Source organism: Ranitomeya variabilis, chromosome 5 (genome assembly GCF_051348905.1).
Source record: "Ranitomeya variabilis isolate aRanVar5 chromosome 5, aRanVar5.hap1, whole genome shotgun sequence".
NCBI classification, from domain to species: domain Eukaryota; kingdom Metazoa; phylum Chordata; class Amphibia; order Anura; family Dendrobatidae; genus Ranitomeya; species Ranitomeya variabilis.
Window position 1 is genome coordinate 138,164,211 of NC_135236.1, and position 25,305 is coordinate 138,189,515.

A 25,305-nucleotide genomic window follows, 5' to 3' on the forward strand; every position below is an offset into this window, starting at 1 on the left:
CATAAAGATACCAAATGTAAATTTTTGGTGAAGAATCAACAACAAGTGGAACACAATTGTGAAGTTGAACAAATTTATTGGTTATTTTAAAATTTTGTGGAAATTCAAAAACTGAAAAGTGGGTCGTGCAATATTATCGGGCCCCTTTAACTTAATACTTTGTTGCGCCACCTTTTGCTGCGATTACAGCTGCAAGTCGCTTGGGGTACGTCCCTATCAGTTTTGTACATCGTGAGACTGAAATTCTTGCCTATTCTTCCTTGGCTAACAGCTCGAGCTCAGTGAGGTTTGATGGAGATTGTTTGTGAACAGCAATTTTCAGCTCTTTCCACAGATTCTCGATTGGATTGAGGTTTAGTCTTTGACTTGGCCATTCTAACACCTGGATACGTTTATTTGTGAACCATTCCATTGTAGATTTTGCTTTATGTTTGGGACCATTGTCTTGTTGGAAGACAAATCTCGGTCCCAGTCTCAGGCCTTTTGCAGACTCCAACAGGTTTTCTTCAAGAATGGTCCTGTATTTGGCTCCATCCATCTTCCCATCAATTTTAACCATCTTCCCTGTCCCTGCTGAAGAAAAGCAGGCCCAAACCATGATTCTGCCACCACCATGTTTGACAGTGAGGATGGTGTGTTCAGGGTGATGAGCTGTGTTGCCTTTGTGCCAAACATATCGTTTGACATTGTTGCCAAAAAGTTTGATTTTGGATTCATCTGACCAGAGCACCTTCTTCCATATGTTTGGTGTGTCTCCCAGGTGGCTTGTTGCACACTTTACAAGACACTTTTTAAGGATATATTTGAGAAATGGCTTTATTCTTGCCACTCTTCCATAAAGGCCAGATTTGTGCAGTTTACGACTGATTGTTGTCCTATGGACAGACTGTCCCACCTCAGCTGTAGATCTCTGCAGTTTATCCAGAGTGATCATGGGCCTCTTGGCTGCATCTCTGATCAGTCTTCTCCTTGTTTGAGATGAAAGTTTAGAGGGACGGCCGGGTCTTGGTAGATTTGCAGTGGTATGATACTCCTTCCATTTCAATATGATCGCTTGCACTGTGCTCCTTGGGATGTTTAAAGTTTTGGAAATCATTTTGTATCCAAATCCGGATTTAAACTTCTCCACAACAGTATCACGGACCTGCCTGTTGTGTTCCTTGGTCTTCATGATGCTCTTTGTGCTTCAAACAGAACCCTGAGACTATCACAGAGCAGATGCATTTATACGGAGACTTGGTTACACACAGGTGGATTATATTTATCATCATTAGGCATTTAGGACAACATTGGATCATTCTGAGATCCACAATGAACTTCTGGAGTGAGTTTGCTGCACTGAAAGTAAAGGGGCCGAATAATATTGCACGCCCCACTTTTCAGTTTTGGAATTTCCAAAAAAATTTTAAATCACCAATAAATTTCGTTCAACTTCACAACTGTGTTCCACTTGTTGTTGATTCTTCAACAACAATTTACATTTGGTATCTTTATGTTTGAAGCATGATATGTGGGAAAATGTTGAAAAGTTCCAGGGAGCCGAATACTTTCGCAAGGCACTGTAGCCTTCTCCTGCTTTGTGGGCCTCCACCACATTCATTTTCAGAGTGCTAGGCAGCTGCTTAGAAGCACCCATGGCTGCTGTTTGGCACAAGGTTAGTGGATGCTGTGTTTTTATAAAGCTGGGAAATTTGCATCACCTGGCCTTTCCGAACGATGGTAGTGACCAAGTGACCTAATTAAGGTGAGAAACCTTGACCAAAGTTTTCAGAGCGCACATGTCTCCAAGGGTTATCACACTCTTGCATTAGACCATTTTCCTTTTTGTAATTTTTAAAATTAAAAAAATGACTATTTTTTTTTTTTGCCTAAAATACAAAGGAAATGTGTCATCTTTGACTTTAATCCTTTTAGAGATCATTGGATATACAACTTGCTTAACTGTTAACATTAACAGTAATTTTGACCAGGGGTGCCCAAACTTTTACATGCCACTGTATGTACTGATTAGTATTTCTCGGAGATCACTACCTGTAAGACTCCCATCACCAGCAGGATCTTCATAAGAATATACATCTTGAGAGCGATCAATACGAAATTTACCCAAAACTAAGCATCTGGATAAAATTGTCTTTTAACCTTGTAATATTTGAAACCTTAATAGATTCATTAAAACACTGTTACTTTTGCAGATAAATGTAGATGAAAACTGTGTTCTTCATGCACCTTTGTTCCGAGATGACGATTCTAAGAAAATGCTGCTCTTAGTAAACCCAAAGAAAAGAGACTCAGGTGTGGAATAGTTTTGGTTATTAAGCGTTGATAACGGCCTTAGGTCAGTACGCATGTAGAAGATGCCAGATGGTAGACATTGAATGGATAAACCATAAATGAATGTACTGATGATGTGTCTGAACACTGACCTGAGTGTTGTCCGTGGAGTCAGATGGGTAGAAGCAGTACCACTTATCCCGTGTCCTGAATGATCCACTTGGAAAGAATAGGCTTTAGCTGTGTCGAGCCTGACAATGTGATTACCAGAAATACTTCATTATTGTCAGTAGGAGGGCTCCTTTCTATTACATTTTACTGCCTTTTTAAATGTCTTTTTTATTCTTTAATGTGTTACTTTTTGTGTCATCTCAGTTTTGGCTGTGTATATGAATGACAAGTGGTGGGGTGTAGATGAAGTCTTAATGTCAATGGATCCAGTCCAACAAGGACTAAAAAAGGTGAGTGATCTATGTATATTTTTATTTAAAGGGGTTTTCTTATCACCAGAGACCACTCCTTTCAGCATGCAGGCGCTGTAACGATGAGACCTTCTCCCTACAATGCCCCTGAAGAAAATGTGGTATTATTTGGCCACCATGCAGATGCATGGACAGCTCAAGTGTTCAAGAGGGACAGGAGTTGACATTGCTGGCATCAATGAAAGAACTGGGTGCCTAGATTAAAGGAGGAATGGGTAGTATTGTTTCTGTGAATGTTTTTGAGTATCCCACACATTTTGGAATTACATGCATACTTCTTCTCAAGTGGCCCCACATGTAGAGGTGCTTTCTTTATAATGTAATTTTGCCTCCCTTTAAATGTAAGCATATATGCCTGTGAGGCTGAGCAGTCAGGTCAGGAACACAGTAAATTTCCTATAATATTATCTATATTATTTGCAGCTGTTTTGACCTCAGTCCGGCTGGGACTCACCGTGACAGATTAGGTTTTCCTAATGTTATTTTTCTCGCATCATGTCACAGTTTTCTGGGCCTGAGGCACAGATCGATCTCTTTATTACTCATGTAGCGAGGCTGAGAAGTGATCTTGTCAGCAGTTTGTGATTCTTTGAGAATTGGTACTTCCTTTGAGTAATCAAGTTTGTCATTCCTCAGGTTCAGACATGTGGAGAAAGGATTGTCCTCTTTGTTCTGAACTGCCTGGTGTGTGGCTTTGTGGAGGGCGGCGATTCAGAGGATGGGGTTTGCTTTCTTCCACACTCTGCAGGGGAGCTGGCCAAGATATTTTGGCACCACGGAGAGGCTGTGGCGTTCTACACGTACAAAAACAAAGGTGAATGCCCAAAATGTCACTATCTTATTGTCTTTCCGGCCAAATGTGATGTATTGTACATATTCAGTTACAACTTTGTGTTTCTGTTAAATGTTTCCGTTAAAATGAGGTTGAAAACCGAGTGAGTATGCGCTTACAAGTAGACAGGAAGAAGAGTTTTCTGGTTTTGTCGTAACAAAATGAAATTGGAACCACGTTTTCAATGCATCCATGACATTGTGCTGCAGACTTTGGTTGCTAATTGTCATATGGTTTTCATTGTCTTAAGGAAATGAAAATTAATATTTGTCAATGACATAAACTGCATCTCTCTTTTTCCTAAATCCCTAACCGTTTCCCCTCAGCTGACTTATTAACCGTTTACAAGTTATGTTTTTGTTCAGTTAAAGGGGTGCTCTGCCCCTTTCTAGAACCTGTCCTATGGCCCCAGTGTACTAAAATAAAGAAATGGCATATATTCACCTATTGATGCGCTGCTGGTCCTCCATTGTCCATTGCACTGGCCGTGGCCCTGCTAGTTTCCTCTTCTGGATTGGTCAGAGCAGAATCAGTGGCCACAGTGATTGGCTGCAGCTGTCAAGCTCATACCATCCTAGAAGAGAAGGGTGGGAGACCTAAATGGGCTACTCGAATATTGTCCAGTTATTAAAGCGAACTTCTGGTAAAAAATTAAAACTTCACAGTCCTTATATGCAGAATCCTGTGACTCTTCCCTTAGCTATTAACACTGTCGGCTAAGTTATAGGTACAGTGGAGATGCCGCCTGGTCACCGGTCATTGGATCTACAAGCCTAGTGCTAATTTTTCCTTTCAACTTTTCGTACACTCCTACCATGCACACCGCCAGGCTGATGCTGCTGTAATAACAGGACTTCATTAACTACCAAGTTAACATACACAGACAGTTTGCAAATCCCTTTTTGGTAACCTAGTTAACATATAGTTACATAGTTATTGAGGTTGAAGGAAGACTTTAAGTCCATCTAGTTCAACCCATAGCCTAACCTAACATGCCCTAACATGTTGATCCAGAGGAAGGCAAAAAAAACCCATGTGGCAAAGAGTAACTCCACCATGGGGAAAAAAATTCCTTCCCGACTCCACATACGGCAATCAGACTAGTTCCCTGGATCAACGCCTTATCAAGGAATCTAGTGTATATACCCTGTAACATTATACTTTTCCAGAAAGGTATCCAGTCCCCTCTTAAATTTAATTAATGAATCACTCATTACAACATCATACGGCAGAGAGTTCCATAGTCTCACTGCTCTTACAGTAAAGAATCCGCGTCTGTTATTATGCTTAAACCTTCTTTCCTCCAGACGTAGAGGATGCCCCCTTGTCCCTGTCTCAGGTCTATGATTAAAAAGATCATCAGAAAGGTCTTTGTACTGTCCCCTCATATATTTATACATTAAAATAAGATCACCCCTTAGTCTTCGTTTTTCCAAACTAAATAGCCCCAAGTGTAATAACCTATCTTGGTATTGCAGACCCCCCAGTCCTCTAATAACCTTGGTCGCTCTTCTCTGCACCCGCTCTAGTTCAGCTATGTCTTTCTTATACACCGGAGACCAGAACTGTGCACAGTATTCTAAGTGTGGTCGAACTAGTGACTTGTATAGAGGTAAAATTATGTTCTCCTCATGAGCATCAATGCCTCTTTTAATACATCCCATTATTTTATTTGCCTTTGTAGCAGCTGCCTGACACTGGCCACTGAATATGAGTCTGTCATCCACCCATACACCCAGGTCTTTTTCATTGATGGTTTTGCCCAGAGTTTTAGAATTAAGCACATAGTTATACATCTTATTACTTCTACCCAAGTGCATGACCTTACATTTATCCCCATTAAAGCTCATTTGCCATTTATCAGCCCAAGCTTCTAGTTTACATAAATCGTCCTGTAATATAAAATTGTCCTCCCCTGTATTGATTACCCTACAGAGTTTAGTGTCATCTGCAAATATTGAAATTCTACTCTGAATGCCCCCTACAAGGTCATTAATAAATATGTTAAAAAGAAGAGGGCCCAATACTGACCCCTGTGGTACCCCACTGCTAACCGCGACCCAGTCCGAGTGTGCTCCATTAATAACCACCCTTTGTTTCCTATCCCTGAGCCAGCTCTCAACCCACTTACACATATTTTCCCCTATCCCCATTACTCTCATTTTATGTATCAACCTTTTGTGTGGCACCGTATCAAAAGCTTTGGAAAAGTCCATATACACTACGTCCACTGGGTTCCCTTGGTCCAGTCCGGAACTTACCTCTTCATAGAAGCTGATCAAATTAGTCTGACATGAACGGTCCCTAGTAAACCCGTGCTGATACTGGGTCATGAGGTTATTCCTCTTCAGATACTCCAGTATAGCATCCCTTAGAATGCCCTCCAGGATTTTATCCACAGTAGAGGTTAAGCTTACTGGCCTATAATTACCGAGTTCAGTTTTTGCCCCTTTTTTGAATATTGGCACCACATTTGCTATACGCCAGTCCTGTGGTACAGACCCTGTTATTATGGACTCTTTAAAGATTAAAAATAATGGTCTATCAATGACTGTACTTAGTTCCTGCAGTACTCGGGGGTGTATCCCATCCGGGCCCGGAGATTTGTCAATTTTAGTGATTTTTAGACGCCGCTGTACTTCCTGCTGGGTTAAGCAGGTGACATTTAATGGGGAATTTTTATCACTAGTCATATTGGCTGCCATGGGATTTTCTTTTGTAAATACTGATGAAAAAAAGTCATTTAGCATATTGGCTTTTTCCTCATCCTCATCCACCATTAAGCTATTTTATCTAGCCCTGTCGTGTTCTTTCCCTTCCTTGTTTCTTCTGGATGTCTCAACAGCAGGGAGCAAATGAAGGACTACAGCAATATGGAGTTCCACAATGAGAGTGACAGAGTTGTGCCACGTTCACACGTTTAGTATTTGGCCAGTATTATATATCAGTATTTGTAGCCAAAACCAGGAGTGGGTGATAAATACAGAAGTGGTGACGTGTTTCTATTATACTTTTCCTCTGATTGTTCCTGATTTTGGTTTACAAATAGGGAACATATGAATGTGGCCTACGATTTCTGGCTTGACGCACAGAGGCGCGCGCCACTCGTTAGATGCTCCTGATTCACGAAGATTCGTCCACCTCTTCTTGAATTGGGAGCTTTTGACTCCATTTTGCCCCCTCAGCAAAACCAGCAAGAAAATCGCTAATCTTGATGAATGAGGGCCTAACTTGTTTTTAGGTGCATTATTTGAGTTATTCTTTAATTTAACCCCTTCATGACCTTGGGATTTTCCGTTTTTCCGTGTTCGTTTTTCACTCCCCTCCTTCCCAGAGCCATAACTTTTTTATTTTTCTGTCAATATGGCCATGTGAGGGCTTATTTTTTGCGGGACGAGTTGTACTTTTGAATGACATCATTGGTTTTACCATGTCGTGTACTAGAAAATGGGAAAAAAATTCCAAGTGCAGTGAAATTGCAAAAAAAGTGCAGTCCCACACTTGTTTTTTGTTTGGCTTTTTTGCTAGGTTCACTAAATGCTAAAACTGACCTGCCAATATGATTCTCCAGGTCAGTACGAGTTCATAGACACCTAACATAGCTAGGTTATTTTTTAACTAAGTGGTGAAAAAAAATTCCAAACTTTGCTAAAAAAAAAAAAAAAAATTGTGCCATTTTCCGATACTCGTAGCTTCTCCATTTTTTATGATCTGGGGTCGGTTGAAGGCTTATTTTTTGCATGCCGAGCTGGCGTTTTTAGTGATACCATTTTGGTGCAGATACGTTCTTTTGATCGCCTGTTATTGCATTTTAATGCAATGTCACGGCGACCAAAAAACGTAATTCTGGCGTTTCAAATTTTTTTCTCGCTATGCTGTTTAGCGATCAGGTTAATGCTTTTTTTTTATTGATCGGGCGATTCTGAACTCGGCGATACCAAATATGTGTAGGTTTGATTTTTTATTTTTTTTATCGATTTATTTTGATTGGGGCGAAAGGGGGGGTGATTTAAATTTTTATATTTTATTTTTTTCAAAAATTTTTTTAACTTTGATGTTTTTAACTTGATGTTCGCTGCTATGTAGCAGAAATGCAGGTGTGCTATGAGTGCCGACCACAGGGTGGAGCTCACAGCTGCCGGGGATCCTTGAGACCTCTATGGTTACAATGCTGAAGCATCGCCGACCTCCGATCATGTGACGGGGGTCGGTGATGCGATAATTTCCGGAAGCGGTAGTTAAATGCCGCTGTCTGCATTTGACAGCGGCATTTAACTAGTTAATAGGCGCGGGCAGATCGCGATTCTGCCCGCGCCTATTACGGGCACATGTCAGCTGTTCAAAACAGCTGACATGTCCCGGCTTTGATGCGGTCTCACCGCCGGAGCCTGAATCAAAGCGGGGCTTCTGACCTCGGACGTACTATCTCGTCCAAGGTCAGAAAGGGGTTAAATAATATATTGAAACTGGTTCTATTTTTCTACTACTACTACAGGTGACTACACACTAGTCTGTGAGTATATATTTTAACATTTGCTTATCCGTATTGGTCACTGGTGCTGCGACAATGATGGAGTTGTTTGGTTTAGAAAAAAATTTCAGATCCATTTTCCATGAGCCAGTATCAGAGGTGTCTATACCATACGCTCACTGTCAGTTCCCCAATAACCAGCTTAGTAGTGGAAGCAGCCGCGTCCGTCACCCATCAGTTAATTGTCCTGACGATTGGAGGCAGCAGAGTTGCGTATCACTGACAAGCTGGTGGGATCTGGGTGATCTCTCTGGTGTCATCTGTGACGTACCGGTGGTGGGATCTGTATGACCTCTCTGTTATTATTCTTGACATCGAACGATGGAGATTTAAACATCCCATTTTGAGATGCTATGTCTGAATCTGGCCTAAAACATGCAAATGTCCGCATCATCTTCTAGGAACCATGCCTTAAATTGCTTTTTTTGACCAAAATAACTCCCTAAACTTTGCAGTGCCATCATACTCACTGAGTAGAAGAAATACGCCACGAACATGCCATCGATAGCAAATTCTGTTTGTGTGTGTGGGAAAGTATGATGATTTAATATCGCAGCAAATTACAAATAGTGTAGGGGAAAAAAATTCTTGTCTTTTTTCTTGAGCCAATGGAAGTGATTTAGCAGTGCCAGGACTTAATGATGCTTAAGTGACCCCTGTTGTCCGGTAATGACATGTTTACCCTGAGCCCGGAGTGAGATGGCGGCTGGACGAACATTGTTTGTGAGCTGCCTGTGCTGCATTCTTTCTTGGTGGTGTCAGTGTTTTTAACAAACAGGGTCATTTTTTGGCAGCGAGGTCTCCTCTGGCCTCCCCAGTGCCAAGGCCAGCATTAAAGCCGCAGAAATAATTACCTCCTGTTGACTGTCTCATCAGACTGAAGTGACAATATCCGCTGTGTGTTTTGACTATATACTCAGTCTGCTGACTTGTTCAACCATAGAGAACATGACCTGCCAGCCAGACACAGCCCACTTACCCTTATCCTTAACATTGACGCAATGTGTTAATAGATGAACTAGTGCTCCCCTTTCTTCCTTCACCGTAACTGGATCTCGAAAAATAGTCACAGAATTTGTAATGGCGTGAAAATCTATTCTAGTACTAATTACATATGCCTATTATGTGTGCACTAACTACATGTGACTGAGTTGTAGACGTAAACTGTACTGGTAGGCACAGATTACTAGATATTTTCATTTGTTTATTTTTGTCTCTTTATTAATATAGCACTGACATATATTCTGCATATCTGTACACAGATTGTAATCGTTCCCAGTGCTTTGTTTGCTCAGTATACTCTTCCTATGCTGGAGACACATTAGGGTCCTATCAGTTTAATAGCATATTTTGGGGTATTGGAAGGGTCTAATCATTACAGGAGACAACAGATATAATTACTAGGAGAACATATAAATAGGACCTTCCACTGTATTTTGTACCTCCTCCTATTGCCGCTTGCTTCACTAATTCTGGAACAGTTTTCCTTTTCCTTCTGTGTCCTTTTGCTCCAAAGTTATGTTCCCCAGGAATCGTGCATCTTTATTACCAGGGCATATAGGAGGACCACAGAATAAAATGAAAAACTGTTCCAGAATCAGTTGAGGAGCATCAAGGTACTCAGTTTGAATAAAAAATAAAAATGGTTAAAGAGATTGTCCACTACTTTATCATTGATAATCTAAATTAATAGAAGGCAAATTTGCTGTACCCTGCCGCGGCCACTATGGGAAGACGGAGCAGCTCTGCAACTGAGCAACTCTGCAGCGAGAACAGTTGATCGCCGGGTGTCGGACTCTACCTACAGTAATCAGATAATGATGACTTATCCTAAGGATAGGTCATCGGTGATAAAGTAGTGGACAACCTCTTTAAAGGTCGTCATCATCATAATCAGGATTAGTCCCTTTAAATCAGAACGCCACAATGGCTCTTCCCAGCAGTTTCAGGAAGGTCTATGTCATATGCTACTTAACTCTCCAGCTATATGCATTAGCAGGAGCTGGAAATTTACTAGACACGTTTTCTAGGGTGTTGAAAATTTGCCAGTGGTCATCCGTTGCGGGACACAATCCTCTGCTTGGAAAACATCCTGGGGCCAGTCATCAGGGTACACACAGTGCCTACAACTGAGTAATGGCCGTGTACAGTCTTTTTGTCCAGTGCGCAGTCCTTCGGTAACATGTTAATTCAAGATTTCCCAAAATAACTTTTGGGTTAATGTTTTTTTTTTTTTAAACCAGGCAGCCTATGTGGCTGGAGCAGTCAGTGTTACATGTTACCGGTTCTGGACACCATTTATGTGCGGAAAAAATGGCGGCGGCATGGTTTTGGGATTGCAATGCTGAAAGACTTTTGTCAGACTTTTGGACAAGAAGTTGCCTTGGGTATCAGCTCTCCCCTTTCTCCAGAAATGTATCATGGTAAGAAAAGCCTAACCTAGGAACATGGTATTACTTTGGTTGGATATTGCGCACTCATTGTGTTAACATATACCGTAATTAGTTTATCCATGGAATATGAAACTCTAGATCAACGGTTCTCTGCTCATGAGAGGGGAAATAACCAATTTCTTTGGGTATTTACCAATGAAATTGTCCAGCTGCACAATATCCAATATTCACAGTCTGATTTGTGGACTGACTACGTGTCTCCTGACCTGGACTTGACAGCCTCATAGGTTTATATGAGGCTGTACAGTTTGGGTCAGGAGACCCGCATCCAGTCTGTCCATTGTGATCCATACGCTGAATGTTAATATATAAAGTATAAAGCCGACCTAAAGCTGATCGGTAAGTGGCCTAAAATCAGCTAACGAGCTGTTCACAAGCTGAATTCTTTATTCCTTGGGTTGGAGGTATATGTCTGAGAGAAGACTGCAGCATATACCATTTTATATGGTCTGTAAAGAAATATGTCGTATAGAATACGGTATCGCTATGTATAGGATAAAGCCGCAGACTACACTTTACCAAACATACTCACCCTTCATATGTCAAAAGACTATCTTGGCATACCACCAGGTGCCATACCACCATGGGGACGTGAGACCCTAAGGATGCCTTCGGCATAGGTTGAGGCAGTTTTCCAAGTGTATATGCCAGATCAGTTCACATTACAAGATATTTACAATAATTAATCCTGGAAAAGCAAGGTTTCCAGCAGAACAGGAATTGATCTAATTCCACAACATACTCAAAATGTATTAGCATTTTATTTAAAAAAAAAAATGACATCTGTATTGTTCTGCAGTCAGGTCCTAATTTATCACGACTCCTCACAAATAGTCTGTCTCCCAGATTAAGCATAATATTCTTCTCCTCTTAGTCTGTGGGAGATTTCTAGCAGACAGTCACAAGGAACAAGATCGTCTGTGGGAAGTGGATCCTCCAGGGGACTGGAGCCAGCGCGCTAATATTTGGTTCCAGATTCTGCTTGGTGAGACCCCAGTGGTAAGTTTTCAGATGGTATTGTAATCTAAAGATAGCAAGGCATAATAAAGAACTCTTATAGGAATCAGAAGTTCATATTTCAAAATTGATGCTGTCAAAAAAAGACTTCCGCCAACCCTTCAACTGGTAAAAATCACACAGAGGGCCCATGTGCTCACGTAAGCATGTAATACGAATAAATATTTTCGCCACATTTGGCAACCACTGTAACTTAATGGAAATTTTACAAGTAACCTTAACTAGAAAGCTGCTTTTAGAAATAGACAATTTAAGCCTTTTTTTTATCTGCCGTTTGGTCGTGTACCAGGCTTTGCAAAACATTGAGAGACATGTAAAATTTTCTCAAGAAGTCTCAGGGCTTTATTGCTGGCTGGTGGTCAATTCTAATGATAATGAAGTTTGCATAAATCAATAGTACAGGCAAGTTTTATAATACAAAGATTATCAGAGAAATCTGCTTTCTTCTCCACTTATCAGACACTTCTTCCCTTCTCAACTTCTCATCCACTCTGAAAAACCTGCTGAAATTTATGTTTCTCAGATAAGACTGACTGCAGGTGTCATGAGACACATCTCATTATACTCTATGGAGAAAGGAGGAGAAGGAGCAGGGAAAGGAAACAGGCAGAGGTAGACAAAATCATTGTGCAAAGCTCTGTAAGAAGTTTTTCACATCACATTAGAACTTGATTTGGATCTAAACAGTTCAGCTCTACTGTAAGTTTTCTCCATGCTGCAGCAGCTTGCATCTGTTTGCTAAAAAGGAAAGAAGATCTGTCATTGTACGGAAATAGCGCACAGATTGAGGAATTTAGCTAAAGATGTTAAAACCGTGCTTGGAGATACTGGTATCACTCCCTTCAACAGCCAGACTCTGAGCAGCAGGCAAAAAGAATCAAACCTTCTGTGCTTATTAAATCTTACACTTTATAGATCTATGGGTGTGGACAAAATTGAAAGGAAACAACAATAGTAAAGCATCACTATTTAATGGGGCATTACATCCAAACTCACTTATTGTACTCACAAGGTTCGACAGCAGTAAATATAGCGTCTTGGAGTCCAATCCAAAAAGAATGTGTCTTGCATGCTTGCTCCAGTTTTGCCAGTTCGGCATTGTGCAGGGCATGTCTACATGATTAACGCTATCAATTCTTATACCCTTATGTCAGCAATAGCAGTCCTCAAACATCTTAGATAGGCATTAAAAGTAATCACATCTTGTAAGCACAGATCTAACTGAATGCCCTACCACATAAAGTAGTAATGGCAGACATTATAACTGCTTTTACAAAAGGGCTGGATGATTTCCTCAATACACATAACATAACATTGCGGGTTTTAGTGACAAAAAATGTATAATTGGTGGAGAAAGGTTTAACCCCTTCCCGACATGCGCCTTACATATACTGCTTTACGGGAGCTGTGTTCCCGCAAACAGTGGTATAGGTATGGCGCAGGCTCACGCTGAGCGCCGCGAAGATCGAGTGCGGGTGTCAGCTCTGTGTGACAGCTGACACCCTGCAGCAACGCCCACGATCAGTGCTAGCACCGATCGTGGGGTTTAAGCCCTCTGATGCTGCAGTCAATAGAGACAGCGACATTGAGGAGATCGCACACAGGGAGGGGACTCCCTGAGTGCTCCCATCAGAACAACGCAGTGCGATTGCATTGTTTTGATGGTCTCCATGAAGACCCCTGGCCCCAAAATTGCTGCGGGGTCCTTCAGGGTTCTGCAGGGAAGGTGGCTTGTGAGCGTCTGCTGAGAGCAGGCGCTGACATGCCTCCTTCCCTGCCTGTCAGACACTGCTCCAATGCTCTGCAGTGCAGAAGAATTTCAGAGCATCAGATCAGCGATCTGATACTGTATAGTGAAATGTAAAAAAAAAATTATTAAAAAGTGTAAAAATATTTTTTTTTTTAAATCCCCAAATAAAGAACAAAAAAGAATCAACATTTTTCTAATAAATACATTTATTTATGTAAAAAAAAACCTGAAAAAGTACACATATTTGGTATTGCCACGTCTGTAACGACCCGCTCTATAAAACTGTCCCACAAGTTAACTCCTTCAGTAAACACAAAGTGCACTAAAACGCATGTAAATAAAAATGGTACCACTGTTTTTGTGGGACAAGAAGACATTTTCAGAGCTTTATGGCGGCTTATCAGCAGAAAAATAAAGTCATAGCTCTCAGAATAAAGTGATGCAAAAATAATTGTTTTTTTGTGTAAAAGCACCAAAACATAAAAAGCTATATAAATGGGTTATCGTTGTAATCGTACTGACCCGAAGAATAAAACTGCCTTATCAATTTTACCATACATGGAACGACCTAAAAAAACCAAAACAATTGCTGAATTGCAGGTTTTTGTTAATTCTGCCTCCCAAAAATCAGAATAGAAAGTGATCAAAAAATGTCATATGCCCAAAATTGGTACCAAAAAAACGTCAACTCACATGACTGTCTGAAAATTATAATTTTTCCATATTTTGGCAAAGTATGGGGATGCGAAAACTAGTTTTTGCAATAAAAAGGTGTCTTTTAGTATGTGACCGCATCCAAATATAAAAACCAGACATAAATCTGGTATCGCCATAATCGCACCAACCCAAAGAATAAAGTCGCCTAATCACTTATACGGCATTAGGAACGGCGTAAAAGATAAATAAAACCAATTTTCCATCTGCTTTTGATTTGTTCATTCTGCATCCCAAAGATCACAGTAAGACTCGGTGTTTATCCTGCTCTCTGCGCTTACATCGGGGTTTCCATGTAAATGTCTGAAAAAAGGGATTCGGACGGAACTCCCGGCGGAAGTTTTTCTGTAATGAGGCAGACTTGGGCACTGTGGACGCCTTTTGACCTCTGATCTGGCGGTGTCCATCTTTTTAGGATTGCATAAAAGTGCCGTTTGCCACAGTTTTGTACACTTCTGAAAAGAAGGACAACACTGAACAGAAGCCAGATGGAGTCCAGACTAACACTGCTGCCTTATTATAGTGAATGGATCCCTCGGGGGTTTCATCTGAATCGCATCACTCAGAGATTTAAATGGAAACCACAAAGTAAGTGCTCAGCATAGCGCGCCGGATAAATGTGGTCCCAAATGTTATGAAAAATGTTCCCAATAAAAGCTTCAACTCAATCCACAAAAAAGCAAGTCCCCACTCAGGTCTGTCAATGGAAATATAGGGGGCTTCCACGTTACTGGTAGTACAAAGGCTCTGGAAAAGCAAAATGGCTTCTCACCCTCTAAAAGAAATTCAGGAAATTCTGCGCTCTTATATCCAAATGCCCCCTCCCTTCTGAGCCCCAGTATGTCTAAACCACATATAGTGTCCACATGTTTGGCATTCCTGTAGTGATGGGTGCATGTCTTCAGATGCATGGGCTGGGCATAACATGCTGGTGACTGCCATTGCAGTGACCAGTACACTGTAGTGATCAGTATGTTACAGTTGGCAATTTTCACTCGGCAACATCCACTGCTGCCTGTTTCTTAAAAACACCCATGGAGTCAAAATCGTCACTACACTTGTAGATACATTCACAAAGGGGTATAATTTCCAAAATGGGGTCACTTCTGCTTTTCTAGCACTTAGGGGCTCTTTATATGGAATCCGCAAACTAGTCACGGAAAATCTGCACTCCAGGAGGCAAATAGCGCTCCATCCCTCCAGAGTCACTTCGTATGACAAAGTAGTACTGTACAGCCACATACGGGGTATTTCTACATTCAGCAGAAATTGTTGGACAAATTTTGATGCCATTTTTACCATTTTCCTAGTTTGAAAAAGTTAAATTTGGGGCTAAGATATAATTTTGGTGGTAAAAATGTAAACTACACGGCAATGCTTCCGGCCAGAGCACGTCGAGTTTTTGCGTCATCACGAGTGCCAGGGGAGGCACGGCAACGGGAGGACGCTCCCACTGTACACTACCCACTCCACGAGGACTACACTAGCACCGGATGACCGGGATGTAAGCTACACTGGGAACGAGTAAGTTCTGCATTCCTTGTGTTGTCACTGGCCAGGGGCCGTCCCATACTCCACACTTATTTAGCGCATTTCAGCGGGACTGTAGCGCGGTAGTTTTGTGATACATATTTATACAGTGCATGCGGGATTTAGGCAGGATTGCACACTCAGCCTGTCAAACCACCAGCAGCCTCAGCCTGCATACACCCTATGAGCGCCTGTGTGTTCTCTTAAGTCTTACTGGTATTTTTTACTGACTGAATTGGAAAACTGCTTTTTTGAAAATTGCAGCATATCACCTCATACAGTATTTTTTTTTCTTACCCATCGAAGGCAACAAGAAAGTGCAAAAACGCAGCAAGAAACGCAGGTATTCAGTTTTGGTGAAAAAAAACTAAAAGTTGTATCATGGTTTATTTTTATTTTTTTTTTGGGGGGGGCACTAAACCTTATTAGCATGCACAAGTGACAATAAAAACTCAGGAAAACCTGTTTTTTGTGAGCAGTTTCTTTACTGCCAAGGGATCAGGTTTTGCCTGTGGAAAAAAAACGCAGGAAAGCACAAAGTGTGAACATAGCCCTTATGAGGAGAACCTCTGTAATTCTACCTCAATCCTGAGAGGGCTGATAACTGGGGACAATAGATTTAAGTTAAGTGCCGCACAAATACACCACATAGAATTTAATTTGTGTCCATTTCAGAATATTTGAAACCCCAATGTTATGTTCATGGTCACCCACATTCAGCATAAAGCCTTGTTCAGATGAGCCAAGCCCCTATTCTGTCCGTGAGCAAAAAGGATAGCGCATGGACTGAGTGGCGTGTGGGAAAAAAAATTGCTTCCGTCAAGACCAAAAGCTGCTTCTATTCTTCTCACAAGCTCTTGACCGTCCAGTTCCTTCACAGTTGAGGATCTCCAGATCCACTGAGGCTGTAGATTCTCTGCACTGAATGCGGTTAAATGCTGACATGGTAGATCCGGGTAAATACTGTTTTCTGCTTCTTATTGTAGAGAGCGAGCCGTTCTACGAAGACCTTATCTGAGCCCACAGAAGGGGAGATTTCCACGCCAGAGAGTCAGAGGGATACTGACAGAGGAAGCACCGTCTCTGAGGATGACCGGAATACTGGATACTCAACTCCGCACCTCGGCAAGAAGAGGAAGACTCACGTGCAGAGGGTCTATGAGAGAAAGCAAAGTAAAATGTGCTGATGTGACTGCGGGTCGCATCATACTAGTCCTTATTTTATGCTGCACAGATGGTGAATTATTATTTATAACCCGCCATTCTGAATGTAGGGAAACTATAAGATGTATTGAATCACAGTGAGGAGTGAAATAAGCCATGATTTACATTGCACTATAACTTTATTACTCTGCACGGACTTTGATTGCAAGCAGTACATTACTTATAATACAATCTAAAGGTAAATTACCAGAAACAAGACGGGTGTTTTTTTGAATGCAAGACTAAAGTTAAATTAGTGCTGCCATCTATTGTTATCGTTGTGTTACTGCAGGGAGTCACCTGAGTTGTTTTTTTTCTTCATATGCACTGTATGTTGTATCGTGTGAAAGAGAAATAGTAAATGGAGGACTTACCGAAATTGTTCATTCATTTTAATGTTTAGTAAGAGAAAGAAGCAGGAGCCAGTTACAGACAATTGTATCAAGTCTACTGTATTATGTTTATTATGTACACCTGCCATGGAATAAATGGCGCTATAATAATACTGTATATTGCTAGGCGAAAAAAACCCAAAATGAAATAATTTATAGTCTTAGGCCTTCTACTGCTAAGTTATTAAAATAATAGTTATTACAATATTCCCAAAATTTTCAAGACAAGTAGCTGGCAATATGACAAATTGAAAGTATCTAATTCTCACCTGTTTAATGCCGCAATACTACCTACGTGATGCTTTGGTGTTAGTTTGAATCCCTGCAGTGATGATGTCGCATACATCCATGTGACAACTTCGGCCCATTATTGGCTTCAGAGTGGATGATGGAATGTATGGCACAAATCCGTTACTCACCTTTTTCTTATTTTCAGTGCCCTGTTCTGCTCCCTTGCCCTATGGCCGCTGGCGTTTGCTGTGCTCCACATTGGGTCTTACAAGTGGCTCGGTGTGCCTCAGTGACATCATCTCTCGGAGCCTTTTATGGTCCCCTTTAACACACCTCTGTGTTTGAATATTGAGACTGAAATGTGTTCAGTTGCTGATTGTTTGGCATTTGTAACCATCAAGTTTCTTCTGTTGCTATCATCTCCTCAGACTCGTGAGTTTTTTTTGCGATTTGCATCTACTGTTCTAAAAGACCTGCTGGTTAATCAATTGTTTGCTGTAAGCATTTCAGACTGTTATTAGATTCTTTACTTTATGCTGCATTCTGCTTGGATTTTTCGACTTGCTTCAACTGTTTGTGATGGTTAACCAATTGTTTGCTATAAGCATTATGAACTGATATTAGTTTGTTCACGTTATGCTACAATCTGCTGTGGATTCTACCACCTACATCCAATTTCTGCTTTGGATCTGTCATTTTATTCATCTGCCCTACTTTTTATTTGGCTTTCGGTGTGTCCTGCCTTGCTCATTTGCCTGCCATCCAGCATAGCCCATAGTGCCTTTCAATCTGCTGTGCCAACTTGTTGGGTTCATGTGTCCATCCTGTCTTGCAGCTTCATGAACCCACGTCTCTACTTGAACCCTAACAATGACCAATGAGGCCAGTGATTTGGCTGTAACGTTCATATGGATGATGCTATCACTGCAGGAAAACAAGCAAAAATAGTCAAGGACCACAGATCACCAGGGCTGGATAGACCGAATTGGTTATTCACATTTCCTGTTATCTGAAATGTAAAAAATCCAGAACAAACCTTCTAATTATGCAGTGGTAAGTCTTTTGTGTCGCACAGATATGCCACTCAGGGCTCTTGGAAAGCTGCGTGATAAGCTTCTATATGATGCTTAATTTTGTATCCACTGCGCTTTCCTAGATATTGGTATACAGTAACAATGACTAGAATTGTAGACTTTACATAAGAATACAGCAATATTTTTATAATAGGGGTTTATTTTATTTTTTTAACTTTTAAAAATAAATGTTATTTAATCAATTCATTGTTTGCACTATTTAGATAATGGCGGGAGACTTACATTTAAATGCTAAATACACTAGGAGAACATCCGGTCCATATGATTTGGGCAATAAAAGAACGCTTTCTTGGGATCTTATCTGTAAGAATCATTTATATTGGTAGTTTTAGCATTACAAGGGACATTAGAAAAGTGATAACCTGATACAGACTGTGTAAGTGTGCCTTGTGTGATTTGTATACCTTGGGTTCACTGTGGGATGCTGCTATGCTCTGATATATTGCACTATAATTTTGTATTGATTTTTTTGTATATAATTTAATTTCACATGATTGCTTTCTAAATGGGCAGATTTATAGTGTGCGGACTACTCTTTTGCAATCATAATAACAATAAACCTTTTCTGCTCTCACGCAATGCTGTGTTTTCATTTTGGTCGGCCGTTTTTTTTACAGAGATGTTTTTCTGTACTATAGTAGTAGTTGTGTTACATGAAGAGTCTTTGAACAAATCAGCCATAAAGAAGTGGTACCAAGATTACAAGTGATAACCTATTCACAGGACCCAATGATTTCTGACAATGGGTCTCTGGAGTCCCCCATTTGAATTGCGCTATGGTCGAGCATGCACCACTCTATCCATTGTCTATGAACTTGATGGAGGTAACTGAGCGCTGTACTTGGGCCATGTTCCTGAGACAATAACTGGATCACTGTGTCCTTTACTTTATTTAAATGGGGAACTACAGAGCCCAGTTCTTGGTATGGGTGAAGGGGTCTAAGCGGTGAGACCCTCATCAATCACAGTACAGTCTTAGTACAATGTCTTTTATGGTGACTATGCAAAAAATTGTCTGGTTAACGATCGTTACCCTGATGTAGTCGTACACATTTTAGTCCATATTGGCTACTACAGACATTCTAAGTGGCCATCCCTGTGAAATGATATTGGGGGAAGGACAAAGGATATACAGGTGCTTCTCACAAAATTAGAATATCATCAAAAAGTTTAATTTATTTCAGTTCTTCAATACAAAAAGTGACACTCATATATAGAGTCATTAAAGACAGAGTAATCTATTTCAAGTGTTTATTTTCAAGTGTTTAGTTTTTTTGGAAGTGCATCTGAACAGCAAGGTGGATTGCTGTTGAGGGGAGATAGAGAAAAAAAAAAAAAAAAAATCTATAAATCTTCAGCACAGCGAGTGTGAGCGAGCTGAGTGTGACCTGAGCGTAAGTGTGAACGGCGGTGTGTGTGACTTGTGATTCAGTGACTTGGGAATCAGGGAGTTTCCAAGGGAGGAATTGCTTCTGTTTTTTTTTTTTTTTTGGTTTAATTAATACTTTGTATTTATTTTTAATTAACGTTTCTGTGTGGTGCAATCCCCATTAGGAAATGTGCTCCACAATTGTTAATGCCATCCAGTGTACATCTTGCCACATGTATGCAGTCCTTGACCAGCCGGTCGAGGGTGCATACTGCTGTGCGAGATGTGAGCACATTGGGCATTTGGAAACCCAGATACTGGATCTAAATGTGCAGCTGGCAACACTGAGATCCCTAGACAATATGGAGAGGAGTCTTCTGCTCACAGAGCAGACGCTCAATGGGATAGATGAGGAGGGGGATGGTAGGATGGAGCTGCAGGACAGTGTGGCAGTTAGCTGGGTGACAGATAGAAGGCGGGGTAGAGGGAAGAGTGCCAGGGAGGCTAGTCCTGATCTGGCACACCCCAATAAGTTTGCTAAGTTGGCAGATGAGGGGGGTGCCAGTACAGGGGTAGCACTGCTGCAGCCAGGCATGTCCTCTGAAAGCCGGAGGAGTGACTGCTCCAGTAAGGAGGGAAAAAGGAGAGCAGGGCAGGCCAGACAGGTGCTGGTAGTGGGGGACTCAATTATTAGGGGAACAGATAGGGCAATCTGTCACAAAGACAGGGATCGTCGGACGGTGTGCTGCCTACCTGGCGCTCGAGTCCGACACATCGCTGATCGGGTGGACAGATTACTGGGAGGGGCTGGTGAGGACCCAGCGGTCATGGTGCACATTGGCACAAATGACAAAGTTAGAGGTAGGTGGAAGGTCCTTAAAGATGATTTCAGGGAATTAGGCTGCAAGCTGAAAGCAAGGACCTCCAACGTGGTATTTTCCGAAATACTGCCTGTACCACGTGCCACGCCAGAGAGGCAACGGGAGATTAGGGAGGTTAATAAGTGGCTCAAGAATTGGTGTAGGAAGGAGGGGTTTGGGTTCCTGCAGAACTGGGCCGACTTCTCAGTTGGCTACAGGCTCTACGCTAGGGACGGGCTGCACCTCAATGGGGAAGGTGCAGCTGTGCTGGGGGAGAAAATGGCTAGAAGGTTGGAGGAGTGTTTAAACTAGGGATTGGGGGGGAGGGTATTCATTTTATAGGAGGGGAAGATAGTGCAGATAGAGACCTGGGCACAAATAAGGAAGTTGGGGGTGGCGGTGGCATGGGGGTTGGGGTTAGAACAGTTAGTAATTTAAGAAAGAATAGAGGTACAGAGAGGAACATCAAGTGCATGTATACTAATGCCAGAAGCCTCGCCAACAAAATGGATGAATTAGAACTAATGTTGTTGGAGCATAATTATGACATGGTGGGGATATCTGAGACGTGGCTGGATGAGAGCCATGACTGGGCTGTTAACTTGCAGGGCTATAGCCTTTTCAGAAATGACCGTACAGATAAGCGAGGGGGAGGGGTGTGTCTGTATGTAAAATCGACCTTAAAACCCATCCTGCGTGATAATATAGGTGAATCTAATGAAAATGTAGAGTCTCTGTGGGTGGAGATAAGGGGAGGGGGAAAAAATAATAAATTACTGATAGGGGTTTGTTATAAATCTCCGAAAATAATGGAAGCAATGGAGAATATCCTCGTAAAGCAAATAGATGAAGCTGCGACTCAAGGAGAAGTCATTATTATGGGGGACTTCAACTACCCTGAAATAGATTGGGGAACAGAAACCTGCAGTTCCAGCAAAGGTAATCGGTTTTTGACAACTATGAGAGACAATTACCTTTCACAACTGGTTCAGGACCCAACAAGGAGGGGGGCACTGCTAGACCTAATATTAACCAACAGGCCAGACCGCATATCAAATATAAGTGTTGGGGGTCACTTGGGGAATAGTGATCACAAAATAATAAGTTTTCATGTAACCTTTAATAAGATGGGTAGTAGGGGGGTGACAAGGACACTAAACTTCAGGAGGGCAAATTTCCAACGGATGAGAGAGGATCTTGGTGCAATTAACTGGGACGATATCCTGAGACACAAAAATACACAAAGAAAATGGGAGACGTTTATTAGCATCCTGGATAGGACCTGTGCACAGTATATACCGTATGGGAATAAACATACTAGAAATAGGAGGAAACCAATATGGCTAAATAGAGCTGTAAGGGGCGCAATAAGGGACAAAAAGAAAGCATTTAGAGAATTAAAGGAAGTAGGTAGTGAGGAGGCATTAAATAAATACAGAAAATTAAATACATTCTGTAAAAAGCAAATCAAGGCAGCAAAGATTGAGACAGAGAGACTCATTGCCAGAGAGAGTAAAAATAATCCCAAAATATTCTTTAACTATATAAATAGTAAGAAACTAAAAAATGACAGTATTGGCCCCCTTAAAAATAGTCTGGGTGAAATGGTGGATGAGGATGAGGAAAAAGCCAATATGCTAAATGACTTTTTTTCATCAGTATTTACAAAAGAAAATCCCATGGCAGACAAAATGACTAGTGATAAAAATTCCCCATTAAATGTCACCTGCTTAACCCAGCAGGAAGTACAGCGGCGTCTAAAAATAACTAAAATTGACAAATCTCCGGGCCCGGATGGGATACACCCCCGAGTACTGCAGGAATTAAGTACAGTCATTGATAGACCATTATTTTTAATCTTTAAAGAGTCCATAATAACAGGGTCTGTACCACAGGACTGGCGTATAGCAAATGTGGTGCCAATATTCAAAAAGGGGACAAAAACTGAACTCGGAAATTATAGGCCAGTAAGTTTAACCTCTACTGTGGGTAAAATCCTGGAGGGCATTCTAAGGGATGCTATACTGGAGTATCTGAAGAGGAATAACCTCATGACCCAGTATCAGCACGGGTTTACTAGGGACCGTTCATGTCAGACTAATTTGATCAGCTTCTATGAAGAGGTAAGTTCAGGACTGGACCAAGGGAACCCAGTGGACGTAGTATATATGGACTTTTCCAAAGCTTTTGATACGGTGCCACACAAAAGGTTGTTACATAAAATGAGAGTAATGGGGATAGGGGAAAATATGTGTAAGTGGGTTGAGAGCTGGCTCAGGGATAGGAAACAAAGGGTGGTTATTAATGGAGCACACTCGGACTGGGTCGCGGTTAGCAGTGGGGTACCACAGGGGTCAGTATTGGGCCCTCTTCTTTTTAACATATTTATTAATGACCTTGTAGGGGGCATTCAGAGTAGAATTTCAATATTTGCAGATGACACTAAACTCTGCAGGGTAATCAATACAGGGGAGGACAATTTTATATTACAGGATGATTTATGTAAACTAGAAGCTTGGGCTGATAAATGGCAAATGAGCTTTAATGGGGATAAATGTAAGGTCATGCACTTGGGTAGAAGTAATACGATGTATAACTATGTGCTTAATTCTAAAACTCTGGGCAAAACCGTCAATGAAAAAGACCTGGGAGTATGGGTGGATGACAAACTCATATTCAGTGGCCAGTGTCAGGCAGCTGCTACAAAGGCAAATAAAATAATGGGATGTATTAAAAGAGGCATAGATGCTCATGAGGAGAACATAATTTTACCTCTATACAAGTCACTAGTTCGACCACACTTAGAATACTGTGCACAGTTCTGGTCTCCGGTGTATAAGAAAGACATAGCTGAACTGGAGCGGGTGCAGAGAAGAGCGACCAAGATTATTAGAGGACTGAGGGGTCTGCAATACCAAGATAGGTTATTACACTTGGGGCTATTTAGTTTGGAAAAACGAAGACTAAGGGGTGATCTTATGTTAATGTATAAATATATGAGGGGACAGTACAAAGACCTTTCTGATGATCTTTTTAATCATAGACCTGAGACAGGGACAAGGGGGCATCCTCTACGTCTGGAGGAAAGAAGGTTTAAGCATAATAACAGACGCGGATTCTTTACTGTAAGAGCAGTGAGACTATGGAACTCTCTGCCGTATGATGTTGTAATGAGTGATTCATTAATTAAATTTAAGAGGGGACTGGATACCTTTCTGGAAAAGTATAATGTTACAGGGTATATACACTAGATTCCTTGATAAGGCATTGATCCAGGGAACTAGTCTGATTGCCGTATGTGGAGTCGGGAAGGAATTTTTTTCCCCATGGTGGAGTTACTCTTTGCCACATGGGGTTTTTTTGCCTTCCCCTGGATCAACATGTTAGGGCATGTTAGGTTAGGCTATGGGTTGAACTAGATGGACTTACAGTCTTCTTTCAACCTTAATAACTATGTAACTATGTAAATTTCTGTTAATGTTGAGGATTATGGCTTACAGCCAATGAAAACCCAAAAGTCATTATCTCAGTAAATTAGAATACTTTATGACACCAGATTGAAAAATTATTGTAAAATCCAAAATGTTGGTCTACCGAAATGTATGTTCAGTAAATGCATCAATACTTGATCATGGCTCCTTTTGCATCAATTACTGCATGCGGCGTGGCATGGAGGCGATCAGTCTGTGGCACTGCTGAGGTGTTATGGCAGCCCAGGTTGCTTTGATAGCAGCCTTCAGCTCGTCTGCATTGTTGGGTCTGGTGTCTCATCTTCCTCTTGACAATACTCCATAGATTCTCTATGGGGTTAAGGGCAGGCGAGTTTGCTGCCAATCAAGCACAGTGATACTGTTGTTTGTAAACCAGGTATTGGTACTTTTGGCAGTGTGGACAGATGCCAAGTCCTGCTTGTGAATGAAATTTCCATCTCAGAAAAGCTTGTCAGCAGAGGGAAGCATGAAGTGCTCTAAAATTCCCTGGTAGACGACAGCACTGACTTTGGTCTTGATAAAACACAGTGGACCTACACCAGCAGATGACATGGCTCCCCAAACCATCACTGATTGTGGATACTTCACACTAGACCTCAAGTAGCTTGGATTGTGGCCTCTCCACTCTTCCTCCAGACTCTGGGACCTTGATTTCCCAAAAAATGCAAAATTTACTTTCATCTGAAAACAACACCTTAGACCACTGAGCAACAGTCCAGTTCTTTTTCTCCTTGGCCCAGGTAAGATGCTTCTGGCATTGTCTATTGGTCATGGGTGGCTTGACACAAGGAATGCGACACTTGTTCTCAATGTCCTGGATACGTCTGTGTGTGGTGGCTCTTGAAGCAATGACTCCAGCAGCAGTCCACTCCTTGTGAATCTCCCCCAAATTTTTGCATTGCCTTTTCTTAACAATCCTTTCAAGGCTACGGTTATCCCGGTTGCTTGTGCAACGTTTTCTACCACACTTTTTCCTTCCACTCAACTTTCCATTAATATGCTTGGATACAGCACTCTGTGAACAGTCAGCTTTTTTTAGCAATGACCTTTTGTGGCTTACCCTCCTTGTGGAGTATGTCAATGAC

General features: G+C 41.4%; 1 protein-coding gene across 3 annotated transcripts in view; it reads left to right on the forward strand.

Annotated features, from left to right (window-relative positions):
• The window catches only part of LOC143775358 (protein FAM169B-like), a 75,439-nt gene extending 56,365 nt beyond the window's left edge, over positions 1-19,074 (forward strand). For 2 of the 3 annotated variants that reach the window (XM_077263393.1, XM_077263394.1), the window contains exons 3-8: positions 2,193-2,292; positions 2,647-2,732; positions 3,390-3,567; positions 10,360-10,539; positions 11,444-11,568; positions 16,567-19,074. In XM_077263393.1, coding sequence (XP_077119508.1) covers positions 2,193-2,292; positions 2,647-2,732; positions 3,390-3,567; positions 10,360-10,539; positions 11,444-11,568; positions 16,567-16,767 — 870 coding nt within the window. In that variant the 3' untranslated portion in view covers positions 16,768-19,074. Of the gene's footprint in view, positions 1-2,192; positions 2,293-2,646; positions 2,733-3,389; positions 3,568-10,359; positions 10,540-11,443; positions 11,569-15,886; positions 15,924-16,566 lie in introns of all 3 variants that reach the window. The other variant, XM_077263395.1, reaches the window with a different exon arrangement.
• Positions 19,075-25,305: the final 6,231 nt, after the last annotated feature.